The sequence below is a fragment of the Telopea speciosissima genome, chromosome 1 (assembly GCF_018873765.1).
Source record: "Telopea speciosissima isolate NSW1024214 ecotype Mountain lineage chromosome 1, Tspe_v1, whole genome shotgun sequence".
In the NCBI taxonomy this organism is placed as follows: domain Eukaryota; kingdom Viridiplantae; phylum Streptophyta; class Magnoliopsida; order Proteales; family Proteaceae; genus Telopea; species Telopea speciosissima.
In genome coordinates, this window is record NC_057916.1 from 18,863,165 (window position 1) to 18,877,808 (window position 14,644).

Sequence of the window (14,644 nt, forward strand, 5' to 3'; positions counted from 1 at the left end):
ATTATAGGGGTGTAAATCGGTTTGGGTTGGTATTAATTCGGGTTAAGTCGGTTTCGGTGTGGGAATGATGAATCCAAAACCAAACCAATAAGGAATGTTCAATTTTGTTTCAATTTGATTTGGTTTCGGGTTGTATCGGTTTATTATCGTGGTCAATTTCGATTTCATCCCGATTTGTGTTCGGTATAACAAACATACTTATACAAAACTATAAAAAAAAATGGATTTTTAATGTATTTTGGGTTGTTATTGGTTTCTTATTAGGGGTGGATTGGTTTGGTTTCGGATTATTTCGGTTTTCGATGTGGTTCGGTTCAAGTTGTAATACCCCAATCTGAAATCTGTCCAATAAGACATCGGTGTGATTTGGTCCCATGCCATTTTGGTCCGATTCGATCTCAATTTTGACATCCTTAGGTCCATTAAAAGTGATGGTCATTGGTTTTGATTTTTAATGCATGTTTGATAAGCTCTGCATTTAACAGTTTAATGGGACTATATATGGAATTTCGTTTATGTAGTTGGAGAAGTAAATTCAATCAAGAATCATACCTCAAAATACTTACATAGGGGGTTTTCTTTTCCAACACAATGCTTAGTGAAGTATAATGCGTCATTATTTGTCATATACCAATACATAATTTGTCTATGTGATAGAGGACCAGAAAAATATTTCATTGGTACAATTTCAGCTTAAAATGAATAGAGAAAGTAACTAAAAGCACAAAAGATATCGTTTTATATGTTATACTTAGGGGTGTCAACCGATCGGGCTCGGTCGGGCCTAGTCGGGCCTCACCAATTTTACAGGCTGCACTATGTCCTACCGTTTAGGCATTCGGGCTTGCCTTGGGCGGACATGGTACAGTTTCATTTCGGTCGATCGGTGTTCGGTCTTTAATCGGGGCAGCCTTATTCGGGCTAAACGGGCCTAATTCGGGTCCAAAACGAGCTAATGAACTGTTTAACTCTAAACGGTCTCTAAACGGTGTGGGTTTACTAATTGACATGCAACCAGAATTTTAAGTTCAAACCATCACACCGTTGGGCAGTCACGGCACACCTCAACTCAAAGTCAAATAAAGCTTATTCCAATTAAAATAGTAGCACAAAACCGAATAGAAACACATCTAACAAAGTAAATAGAGGGGAAAAAAATAGTAGCACAACACCAAATAGAAGACACATCTAACAAAGTAAGTAGAGGAAAAAAAAAAATTGCAGCACAACACCGAATAGAAGCACATCTAACAAAGTAAGATTTAAAAACTAAAAACTAAGCCTCATTTCACCTACGTTAGTGTATCTAACCAATAAATGTCAAAGACCAACAAAGAAACAAACAAAAACAGGAAATTTGGAGGGAAGGGGAGGGGAAGTTTATAAGTTAAAGGGTCGGGCTGTAACCAGTCGGTTCGGTCGGGCGCCTGACAAGCTAGGACCTCACACCGGGATCGCCCGATTACTAAACGTGCCAGGCCTAGGTCTGACACATTTAGTAATAGGGCCGGACTGGGTCGGGCTTTAACCGGGCGGACTCGATCGGGGTTGCCGGGCCAGGCCTAGAATTGACACCCCTAGCTATACTCATCTCCATCAGATGACATTTTGGTAATTTTATTAAAATTTGATATCAGAGTTTGAACAATTTTCCTTGTTTACTTCAGACTAAAATTTGACCATTGAGATATGTCCAAATGTTCTTTGTGCCGAGGGCGCAGTCTGCACCCAGACACATGGGGGTGAGCGAAATGATCATCTTGCCCCCTTGAATGGTAGGCCCATGTATTTGGGCGCATGGTATGCTGCGGCACAGTGAACATCAACCTAAAATATTTAAATATATAAGGTCTTCTATCGTGTGGATAAACCCATGTACTATCAAATGAAAAATAGTAAAATATTATACTTCATTAGGCATAGTGAGGCCTAAAAGGATTTTACCAAAAAAAAAAACAAAATGAGAACTAGGACCCCCAAAAAGAAAAAAAAAAAATCACAACAGAATAAATTTGCCACTAGTTTTCTAGAATCCAAGTTCCATGAACTACTCAAGAATTGGGTTCCAAATTGATCAAGCAACTGAGATTGACTTGAAATTGACTGGGACTGATTTTTTTATTAATCTTGATTCAAACTGATACGACCGATCCAGATCGGTATCGGGTAAAACATAAATCCATGATTCCGGCTGATTATGAGTTTTATGGGTTTTTACTTTTTGATAAACCTTGCACACCAGACCAGAGTGCCGAACCCCACGATTAATTAACTTTTTTGTCACGTTAAGGGTTAAATCTATTAATTCCAATAATTTAGTCAAAGTTGGGGGTTACTTACGTGATTATGATTACGTTCTCCTGTTCACATTCTTCTTTGTCTCGTTTTTGAGTTTCTTGTCTCTAATAACGGAAGAGAGAGAGAGAGAGAGAGTGGAAGCGAAAAAGATACGGAGCAGGGAGCTCAGAGCAAGTTTTTTCCTAGTAGAAGAGAGAGCAATGCAGGTGGACTCTAAGCTCTAATTTTTTTTTTTTTTAATTAAACTTCTTGTTCTTTTTGCTGAGCTTTGTGGATCTTGTAGTGGTTGGTTAATCTCTCGGTATTTTTTGTTTGTTTTTTTTTTTCGTCTGTTACTTTTGTAGACGAGAACAGTTCAAGTAGGGCATGTATCAGATCTTGCAGGAGAAAGAGAAATTCAGGAATTTTTCTCTTTTTCTGGAGATATCGAACACATTGAGATCCAAAGGTATATCTTCCCCATCCCCCCACTCCCTTTTTCCTCGAAGTTTTCAGTTCGCCTTGTCTGTGGAAGTTTTCTGTTTTTGGTTTCTTTGATTGGGGTCTTTCTCATTTTAAGTTTAGGATTTCCTATGCTTTAGGACTCTTTATAGCTGGTGAGATAGTTTCACAATTTTCTGTAAAAACTATTGTCTTGCAGTTCACACCCCCCCCGGAAAAAGAAAATGAAATAAGATCCTTCACGATCGTCGTTGCAAGTTTTCTTTCCCCTCCCTCACCCCCCTTTCTTGTTGTGTCTTTCTATTAACATGAGGGAAGTTTTTGTGCAGAGGTGCTGGGCAATTGAAGACTGCATTCGTCACTTTCAAAGATCCGAAAGCACTGGAAATCGCATTGCTATTATCTGTATTTCCCCGTTCTTTTAATTTTCTTAGGAATTTAATTGTTACTGTTTTTTCTTTATCTCTTTATACTTAATTGACATGAGTTCATGCTTTTTGTTTTCCTTGGCTATAAAAGTCTGGTTGCACATATTTTGGGTTCCTTGTTATATTTTTTGTTACTCATTTAAAAAAAAATAGAAATAAAAGAAAGAACATCCATGATCCCAGTGCACGAAGCTCCCACTACTGCATGATTCATTTGAAAAAAAGATATGAATCATGGATTCAAATCTCTTACAGATTATGGGGTTAAATAAGAAAGGTGAAAGCACTAAGTGATTTGAACAGAGAAGATTATGGTCAATCTTTTGGTCTTGGATGCACTGGAAATCTTAAAATGAGCAATCAGCTCCAACATTTCTACAAATATTGTCCATAATGAAAAAGATCTGTAAAGAAGTATTGGGAAAGAGATCGCTGCCTGGACCCTAAAGCCTGCACATACACGCAAACGCAAGCATCCCCCTGGGTGGGATTTCCGCCTTTCCATGTGGACAGCGTGGTACTTTCACGCGATTCTGTGTCTAGGCGCAGGAGCTACACAGTCCACGTGACTGGGTAGTGTTCTTTTCCCCATAAGTATTATAAATTCCAAACCCCGCAGGGGTAAGGCTGCGTACATTATGATCCTCCCAAGACCCCGCAGTGGCAGGAGCTTCGTGCAGTGGGTATGCCCTTAAAATATTATAAATTCCAAAACACATTAAGCTGTGTAAAATCCTAATAGTCCAACCCAGTATTAGCAGGCTGTGGGTACAAGAGGATTAAAGAGGGTACTTATGATAAATAGAAGAAATTAGAGATTCTTACACAATAATCCAGAAATTAAGCAATGTTTTTTTCTTTTTTTTGTTAAAATAAAATTATGTTAGAATATCAGCTTATCATATCTTTACCTACAGAGAGAGAATTCTGGCTCTTGATGTTCAGAAATTTGCCAAAAGGGCATCCTTTCAAGAAGTCTTGATTGTCATCTTGGCCTTATGTTCAATTTCTTGCGAATGAGGATTTTCTTCAATATTCTGTTGGAGTTGGTCATAGAACTTTGATTAGATAGAACACAACAAATGTTGCATGACTACTTTGTTGGGTAGACATTCAGATATTTGTGGCTCTGGTAGTGATACTTAAATTTCCTGTTCTTAATCATGCAGGGAGCAACCATAGTTGACCAGATTGTGAGCATAACTCCTGTAGAAAACTATGTACCGAAAGTTGAGGTGCAAGTAAACTTCACTGGCAGCATATTAGAATGCTCATTTAAGTGATACATTAATTGATTCTGATTTTCTCTGTTGTTATTCATGCAGGAAGTAAGGATTGCAGACAATGCCATGAGTATTGCCTTTGCTGGAGACTCCGGACTGAATGCTGAGGTGGCAATAAACTCCCCTATAGATTCCCTCATGCATAAAAGTGTTATAGATTTCATTCACCAATTCACCTATCAGTGGACCATAAGGGATGCAATTGCATTACACTCAACATAGTGCACTTGCTTGGATGTTTGATACCCTAAGTTTGATGGGTCCCATCTTGGCAATCTCTTAGGTGAACTAGTTGAGTCTATTTGATAACGCGGATGATCTGATCTGCATATTCTTCTATGCCCTATAAAAATTTGATGCAACTCTGTAAAGTCAATGAATTGTTACTATCATCTCATCAGGTAGAATAGAGTCATCAGATAATGGGTTTGAATACTGCACGTTATAGTTGTCAAGGCGACCCAAGCCATTGGAGGGGGTGCTTAGGCGACATGGCACTTGCATAGGCCAGCATTAATGACTATATGTAATATAGCAATGATAATTTTATATAATTATGTTTATATGCAATATAGAAGCCATATCAATGCAATACGGTATAATTATACTAGTAATGGCCTAATATGAAAAAACCAACATATAATATACAAAGCATAAGATATAATATTGCATATTCATCAAAAGACAAAGCAATAAACATATATCAACATAAACTAGTGCAGTGTCAACAAGGCGTGTTGCCTTGGACCCAAGAAAGAGCCTGAACACCTAGCCGATGCCTAGGCGACACTTTGACAACTATGCTGCATTTGCATCATGATTATAGCTGTTATGTGATTTTTCAATCCATGATCTTGGTGCCTCAAAATTTTTCTCTAAAGGTTTGTGAATGTGGAGTTTTTTTGTTGACTCTCTCCTTGCAGACTATAAGTAGTTCTCCACGGGTATATGTCAGTAAAGCTCATGATGTTGTCACAAGTGTGTTGGCTAAGGGTTCAGCCATTCGGCAAGATGCCGTGAATAAGGCTAAAGCATTTGACGAGAAGCATCAGTTGAGAGCTAATGCATCTGCTAAAGTCATTTCATTTGATAGGAGAGTTGGACTTACAGAGAAATTAACAGTTGGCATCTCTATGGTTAATGAGAAAGTGAAGTCTGTTGATCAAAAGCTGCATGTATCAGATAAAACAATGGCTGCATTAACTGCAGCTGAGAGAAAGTTGAATGACACAGGATCTGCTGTAACACAAAGCAGGTATGATGTGTATTTTGTTCTGCCCCCAGAAAATTTTCTTGTTATCTAGTGTCCACTGTAAAAGGAGAGAGAAATTAATGACATTCACAATTTCATGCAGTTGAGAATGTAATTAATTCTTCTTTCTTCTGGAGGCAATTGCTTGCCATTTTTTTTAATAAGTTGCTGAAGACGAAGTTAGAAACTAATTAGGAATGATGACAGACGGAAGGTGCTGTTGCAGTCCATGCCATATGCATACAGCTAAAATATTCTTGGGTTCTTGATGAGTTGCCTTAGTAAGCTCTGCTGTGAAACATGCCAATCTGGTGATCCAAAGCCATCCAGGACTTTTTATGGTCAGTTATCAAAGTATGTTATGAGCTTAATAAAAGTTTCAGAGATGGTTATGTTCATCTTATTGAGTTAATTTTCGGCTCTAGGTCTGCCAGCCAGGGTATGTGTTCCATGCACATGTCATATATAGTAGGAATGTTGTCTTCTGATCTTTTCAGCTTGAGCTTATGAAGGTGGTTTGCTCTTCAACCATTTGGGGGGCAATGCAAAGATAATCAGGCTATTGTAGCGTTTGGCTTTTTTTCCTACAATGATGTTATACCTGCCCGCCTCTAGGAGGGGCAACTGGTTAACTGATTCATCCTTCTAGGAGGGGCTTATGACACTGTTGACTATTGTGCAAGCTCTTTGCTGGATTTTACTGCAAAACTTTGTTTGTATGTAGTCCGGTTCTCTGCCTAACATAATGCCTTGCAAGAATTGATAATCAGGCTATTGTAGCATTTGGATTTTTTTCCTACAATGATGGTATACCTGCCCGCCTCTAGGAGGGGCAACTGGTTAACTGATTCATCCTTCTAGGAGGGGCTTATGACACTGTTGACTGTTGTGCAAGCTCTTTGCTGGGTTTTACTGCAAAACTTTGTTTGTATGTAGTCCAGCTCTCTGCCCAACATAATGCCTTGCAAGAATTGATAATAATTTTTTTTCCCTGGCTGGACAGGTATGTAGTTGCTGGAACAGCTTGGTTTAGTGGTGCTTTCAACAAGATGGCAAAGGTTGGGCAGGTAGCAGGTACAAAAACTAGAGAAAAGTTCCAATTTGCTGTGTCAAACTTGACTGCAAAGGTGGGATCCCCTCTCAGTGTAAATTGTTTATTTGTTCTTCTGTTGAGGCCTTCATTTGAAGATTGTCCCCCCCCTCTTTTCACTCGCAGGCCCTTTTTCTTTCCCCTCATTGCTTATATGTTATACATTGATAATTCTTTATATCTGATTTTACCTGGGAGATGTGGTAATGTGCCTGGATCCTTATGCATGTGTTCATAGACCTTTCATATGCTCTGCCATTTATAGATGCCATTTACCATAAGTAATCCTTTAATGATTGACCTATTTTCCTTGGCAATTTAGGAATGTTTCATCGAATCTGATTTCTTCCACTGTTTTGAAGCCAAATGGAGGTTTACTAGCTCAACTCAAATTCATCTCTGGAAGTCAAATGCAAATATTGAAATGATGACATTTTTCAAATTATTTATTGGCTCTAAGTTTTTTTGGTTGGGGGTGGGGGAGTAAACAACTCTTAAACTGTTGTGAGTTAAGATATGAATCTATCTTGATGACCTTATTTGTACAGATGCCAAGGAATATCCAAATGAAATCATATTAGTTCCATGTGGCTTTAGAGAAAGCCTTGTATTTATTATAGGCTCTTTTTTTTTTCTTCTATTAGTGGTCTGGGGAGAATTCAGCCTCCAGTTTCTTCATTTATCCAAGTCCTTGTCATCTTATCCTTAATATTTTACTGTGTGCAGGATCCTCCCATAGCCGTGTAATCCAGTGATTTCATTGTGGCACAAAGTTAGCTGTCATATGAGGAAGCCAATTGACCACCCTACTCTGCTTATCTGCAAAACCAGGGGGATGAATGTCAAGGTGCATTTGGAAAGGAGGGGGAAGAATTTATGATTTCTCCAATTTGAGTGTTGATTTTGTAGTTTATATACTATGTGGACTTAGATTAGTAATTCATTTTATTGTTTCTTGCCCTCATAGATAGGGTGGTGTTTACTGTGTAAACTGGGGCTGTCTTTGTTTTCCATTTTTATTGTTTGGATTATCCAAAAAAATTAAAAAGAAGAGGGGGGGGGGGGGGAAAGTAATGGAAAGCATTGTGTTATACCAAAGCAAATTTGCCCTCTTATAAAACATCGGATAAATTCTCCACCATGAATTTCTTCAACAACCTTGTGGATGAAGAGATTCTCTCTTCACCGTGTGTGAAGAAAAACTTGGTCCATAAAGCATAGTTCAATTTGCATTGCATACGATATTGTTTCAATTATTTGACTCACACCAAATGGTTAAGACAGAGGTTAACAATATGGTTCCACCTAAGAAATGGTTATAAGCAGAGGAGATCTGATTTGATTAGCACAAAACAGTTTGCTCTCCTGATTTATTCCCTTGTTTAATGCAAAAATTTTAATTACAGCACTCTTGGATTCTAGTTGTTTCTTTCTTTTCTTTATTTTCCCTCCAAGATCATGACTCGAACTGATGCATTGTTGGGTATTGTAAAAAAAAGTGATTTGGAACCAAAAGCATCACTCATCTGCAAGAGTGACTAGCAATGCAAATACACAATTTGATGATTTTGGCCATCTTTATATGGTGACTACCAACCACGCTTCCCCCTCAACTGTTGTTGGGGAAGCTTTGGCTATCAGATTGGGGCTAAATGACGCTATTGATGAGGGTCTTCGCCGGATCACCTTCTACTCGGACTGCCAAGTTTTGATTAAGTGTCTTTTCGATGCTTTGTTACCTCCGCCTGTCGAGGTCTCTACAATTTTGTTGGATATCAGGATCCTTCTACAATCTCTTGAGTAGGTAACGTCTTATTGGATGATCTCTTCAATATTGTATTTTTTTGTTTTGTTTTTGGCCAATGAGGCTTCTTAGTCTTGCCCCTCTTGCAGGATTTTTCGTACCTAAAAAAGAAAAAAAAAAAAAGTAGTTAGGTTGCTTTATTCTTCTGAGAGTACCTGAGAGAATCTTAGACTAGCAGGCAAGAAGGTTGCTTCATTTTAAAAAAAAGTCTTTCAAGAGTTCTATTAGTTGTCATCTTAGCTGTGTGAGGATCTCTCTTTGGCTGATCTGAAATGTGACAGAGAAGTTAGGTTAAGTGGTTTTGACCTGGAATTGCTTTGAGCATGTTTACCTGGGAAGAACGCACATGCGGTGCATGTGACTACATAGATTTGGTCCACCACAGGACCACAGGACCACAGGCCACAGGGTTTTTATTGTGTCAAAATTGGGCCTAGCAGTGTAGGAGGATCTTTTTTTGGGTGTGTTTAGTGCAATCAGTTGGATTTTTTTTAATGGACTTTAGCTAGAGGAATGTTTTTAAACTTTTTAATGAATTTTCAAAGCTTTGTTCCACATGGCCAACTCCATTTATGCTGAATCTTGACGGCTTGGGACAGGTAATGAGTTGGGCAATTAGTGGTTTTCTGAATGGAGTCATATCTAAGGCCTGGCCCAATATAGTCCAAATTTAAGCCCAAAGTTCATGTATGCAGGCCCAATTTTACTCCAGTAAAGGGCAACAAACTGATCTGCCATGAAGTGCTAGGGTGTCAATGTAGAACCGAAACTGGTCGTTTAAAACTAAATTGAACCAAATCGAACAGAAGTAAATTGGTTCGATTGTGGTTTCAAACGGTGGAATCTTTCTTTGGATTGGTTTGGTTTTGATTTCTTGACTAAATCTGATGAATTGAATTAAATTACATATTTTGGAATCGAAAAAGGAATTGAGTAAATTTATATTCTTTTTTAATATTTCAATCAACGTATATGATAAATTCTAATTCTTTTTAATGTTTGGAAATAGCTTGTGGGTTATGAACCTAAATAACAAATAATAGTTTTTTTGTTGGTGAAGATGTAAAAAGTTAGCCCAAACACTTAAAATAGGATCTAAACTGAATATGAAACTGAACAAGGAACTAGATATAAACCGAATAAAATCCAAAACCGAAACAAACTGCATCGATTCGGTTTGATTTTGAAATGTTTCCTATTCTCGATTTGAGTCAATTTTAGTTTTTATATTTTGTATCGTAAACTGAACCGATCAACCGAAATTGAACCAGTTGACACCCTTACAATGAGGCAAGTATTAGGTTTGTAAGGAGGTTGGAGAAAGAACGCACTTTGAGCCCCTAACGAAGAGAAATAATGATGAACTTATGTACGTACTATGGCTAGCTTGGATCTAGCTCTCCTCCAGCTGTGGTGGGAGCTGGAGGATCTAGCCCAACAAAAACACCTAAAAACAGGGGATTTATGGTCATTTCATAGGGGCCCACTTGGGTCCCACACATGAAATGACCAAAAGCACCCTTGTTTTCTTGGGCTGGACCCTCCAGCTCCCGCCATGGCTGGAGGAGAGCCAAATTGGACTAGCTTCTCCTAAGTCAATGTTTGGCTGATTTGAAGTAGGTATTTACAATCTTTTCCTCTAGAAGCTGAGAAGGCCAAGAAGTCACCCTCACCCTTGCTTATAGGCTTCTGTTTCTCGAGCAGAAGAAAGGTCTGAGAAGCTTAGCCAAATCAGCACTCTCCAAGTCAAAAGAGTAAAATAATCCTTAATCTCAAGTCAAAAGAGCAAAATAATCCTTCTTCCCCTATAGAAGACTAAAGCATGAAGGGCATTAACATTAAGATACTAAAAAGTAATTAAGCACTACGTAAACTATAGGTTAGAGGAACAAGTTGCATTAATTTGGAGTCGTTTACAGCATCATCTTATCTTAGTTACTTGTGTTTCATGCCTTAAACTTAGGCATTAAGGCGCTTGGCTGTTAGGCTCTGTGAATCATGCAGTGCTTGTTGAGGAGGGAGGGGGGGGGGGGGCAACCCTAGTCCCTTTCTGACCTCAAATTAAGACTTCCCATTGGGAGAGTCCTCTCCTATCTTCAGTAGGATGAGAAATTCTTCCTCCTTAATTAGTTTGAGAGAATTTCATATTCTAAGTAGAGTTTATAATTATTTAACAATGAGAGAGAGAGAGAGAGAGAGAGAGAGAGAGCCTTCTAGACTTGGCCTTAAGGTGTACAATTTTTTTGGGTGATGTTGGGGGGTGGGTTCCTAGATTAGAAGAGGAACAAAAGGTCTCAAACTCGAATCCTCCTGAAGACTAACCTCAAGGCAGTTGTGCTAGCAATTGTTGTCCTCAAGGTGTATAGTTGACGAACTTAAATCAGTCGCAACTTGAACCTCCTATCATGTAACATATATATATATATATATATATATCCTATGATGCATCATGCATGCATCTATCTTTAATTAAAATATTATGATCATGTACAAATGGTATTGAGACAATTTTTGTTATTATATTAGGCTGTGTTTAGTATGTATTACTCGAATAGAATCAAATAGGTCTTATAATGCAAGTCCTGACTTCAAGGAATTCTCCAACTTACTGCAATCTTTTTCTTGTTCCTGTAATATCTGATTGCCTTCACCCTTCTTCTTGTAGAAAAGAGTTTCTTAGTTTAGAGCACATTCAAAAACCCAATTTTATTTTTTTTCTTTCTAATTTCTCGCTTTAAAATGCGTTCTAGACCTTAAATCTATTCTGAGAATAGATACCAAATACAACCTAATTTCTTCTTCTTTTCTTGGGTGGGTGGGCGAAGGTTGAAGTGAAAGCTTGAAGCTAAGGCCTCTCCTAGCCTTTAATCCTGCCGATGCCATAGAAAATTGTATTGGGTCAATGGGCTTTCATCTTGGATTATCCTATCCCAAGTTGCACCTAATTATTATTATTTTTTATTTGGCATGCTTTTATTTTTAAACATGTCGTAGCAAAGGCATGAGCATAAATTTGATCCAAAAGAAGGCAACAGATTAAAAAGTTGTAAGTTGAAACCCTTAAAAGTGATTTTTGAAGCAAGATTGTTACTCTCTCTCTCCCTCTCTCTAATGCGTGGGTGAAATTTGTTACTGAAATATTCACAAAATCAGTTAAAACTCATGTTTTATTTATTATTATTGTTAAAATATTCTTCTCATGGGAACCGAAAAGAATCTTAGGTTCCAAGGGAAGGTAGAGTGGTCGACTTATCTGTAATTGAAGCAATGAATCTTGCTTCATTGCTTGTTACCATAGTAATGTGGAAACTCTTTATTGTGTTGTTACTGGGGTTCTTACCAATAAAAAAAAGTTTTTAGTGGTGATCATGAAGATTGGTCTAGTGTAAGGGTGTCAAAATCAAACTGAAATTGAATCGAACTGTTAAATCGTTTAATAAATGGTTCAGTTATGGTTTCAGAATTGAGACCGTTTATTAAACGGTTTGAACTAAATGAACCGTTTAATACTCTTAAACGTACATAAATGTGCCAAAATAAAAAGAAGCCGTTTACCGAACTGAGCCATTTACAACCGAAACCGTCAAATCGTTTCATAAATGGTTCGATTATGATTTGACAAGCGAGACCGTTTAATTAAACGGTTTGAGCCAAACCAAACCATGAGAGAGGGCTTGGGTGATCAACAACCAAACCGAACCATGGATCGAGTTTATGACTCAATGGTGATCAGCAACCAAACCACCTATAATACAATATGTCCTACTAATTCCAATCCCTTCAAAACTCGGCCAACATAATTTTGGTATCTAAACTCTAATAAACGCTAGGGTAGAGGTTGGGCACGCCGCCCGCTCCAGGTATGCGGGTGGCCTTGACCAATGGGCTGGGTGGGATGGGAGGGATAGGGTGGTCCATTTCATGGTGGGTGGGTGAGACTTGGGAGAGAGACAAACACATGGGTTATTCCCTAAACTCTAATACTTTTGGTATCAAGACTCTAATAGACTCTAATACTTTTGTTATTTGGAAGACACAGCTAGCGCAGTTGGTTAAGGGTCTCTGCTCCAATACAGGGGCCAATAGGAGCACATGCATGAGCATCCAAGGGGAGGGGTACAGTGGTCATTTTACTGCACCATGAAATAGGGCTTGGGTCGCCACCGAGTGATGTTCTCTTTTCCAAAATAATAATACAAATATCAATATGAGAAAGAAATTACACCTTGGCATTGTGGGAAATTTTTTTCTCAAATATAATTGGAGAGGGAGTTCTCTGAGCAAGCAGGGTATTCTACACTCTCTCACATTATTATTTTTAAATCATTGTTTCTCTCTTTTGAAAAAAAAATCTGTAAGACAATACATGTGAGAAGACATAGTGCGCCTTAGACACAGAGAGCCTGTTCCCATATAATTAACAATCTATTGTAACTTATCGGAGAAAAAAAACTTCTACTGTAAGAGTTGATCTTTATCACCTCCAGTTCCCTACCCGACCCAATTTTCCAATTCCTCTAACAAGAGGGGGGGGGGGAATGACCACCCTACCCTTTCCCAAACACTCTACCCGGGTGAGATCCACCACCCCCTATTAGAGGAACTGGGGATTGGCCGGGCATGGAATTGGAGGAGATAATTTTCCCTGTAAGAGTAGTAGGGCTTTATTTAACAATCAAACCATGTCAAACCAAATCAGGTCACCTGATTGAACTAAAAGTCAGATTTTTATGAAATAATAAATAATTAAAGGGAAAAACAGTTGAATCGAACCATTACTTTATTTGGTTTGATGCTTTGATTTGTGGTTTCTTGGTTGAACCACGGTCAAATAAAATCGGAGCCAGAGGGCTGAGCGGTTTGGTGTCCTGATCACGTGTAGGGAGTAGGGAGTTAGCAGTTAGCAGTTACGGACTCACTACAGACTCAGTGACGTTATAACTTACACGTGGGAAGCGGTTGAAAACTGAAAAGCATACTTGTCCACTGGAAATTCCCGTTTTGTCCCTATTGTTTGGGCTCTCTATGTTGTAAATGGACAAAGTCGTCCTTTCTGTAATTTTATAATAGCAATTTCGCCTTTTGAGTCGATCGTGTTCACGTCTCACAATCTCACGACGACACGGGACCCTCGAGTCCCGACACTTACGGGGTTCGACAGATCACACCAATAGCAATGCGAACCAAGGAATCTTATTTTCCAATAAGGGCCATAGGGCAAAAAGTTTGAAATTTCAAAAAACTCCTTCCAACAAGTCTTCGTACGAGTTATAACGAAATCAGGTCATCCTATGCCACTTGTCGTCCAATTATCTCACCACGTCGACATTATCATCTATGAATAAAAGTGAAAAAAGAAGATTACAGAAACTTGTGACCGACAAGTGAGAAAGTAGAACAACTGAAACTTCCGACCCAGCAAGATATCTCGCTGTCCCATGTCTTTATTGAGAGATATTGGGGGTATTTGAGTCATTTGACTGTTAGGTGGATGCCGAACTCCAAGATTGCCCTTGAGAGATACAATCTCTCTTCTCGGGTATATTCCAATACTCGATTCTGTCTTCAACAGAACTCACCAGTCACCACCGCATAAGAGGTGAAAAAAAGAGAACGCAAAGTTCATAACTTTATTCTCGTCATTGCTGAATCCTGATTTCCTCTTCTCCCTGGAGTTGCAGCCTTGCAGGTGATTTTCTTTTGTTCTCCATTTTTGAATTTTTTTTAATCAACCGTTTTGTATGCTCGCAGGTTTTTCCTCTCCTTTCTCCTTCATCTTCTAGTACCTTGGTTTGTTGAAAGTTTTTTTTTTTTCTTCAAGTATGTGTATGTTGGTCTCATTTGTTATTGAGGGTTTCCTCATTCTTTATTTTTTGGGTATTTACCTTTGGTCAAGAATTTGTTGAGTATTTTGTGATTTTTTTGTACTTTTTTGTCATCTGTTTTACTGGTAATTGGCTGATTTCCCGGTTTTCTAGATCTTGTTTTTGGGATTTAATGTTGTATTTGTCACTCTGAATTGGAGTGATCCTCATTTTCTGTTGACAA

General features: G+C 38.4%; 1 protein-coding gene across 2 annotated transcripts; it reads left to right on the top strand.

The window, feature by feature from the left end:
• The first annotated feature begins 2,419 nt into the window (after positions 1 to 2,419).
• Positions 2,420 to 7,850, top strand: LOC122648999 (binding partner of ACD11 1-like). Of its 2 annotated transcripts, none has more exons than XM_043842341.1 (9): positions 2,420 to 2,432; positions 2,470 to 2,504; positions 2,643 to 2,746; positions 3,069 to 3,144; positions 4,337 to 4,402; positions 4,493 to 4,558; positions 5,374 to 5,705; positions 6,706 to 6,829; positions 7,519 to 7,850. In XM_043842341.1, exons 2-9 carry the CDS (start codon positions 2,499 to 2,501, stop codon positions 7,537 to 7,539), a joined length of 795 nt encoding a protein of 264 aa, XP_043698276.1. In that variant the 5' UTR covers positions 2,420 to 2,432; positions 2,470 to 2,498; the 3' UTR covers positions 7,540 to 7,850. The 2 variants fall into 2 exon arrangements, with proteins under 2 accessions (XP_043698276.1, XP_043698275.1); XM_043842340.1 differs by lacking the exon at positions 7,519 to 7,850 and adding an exon at positions 7,155 to 7,235.
• Positions 7,851 to 14,644: the final 6,794 nt, after the last annotated feature.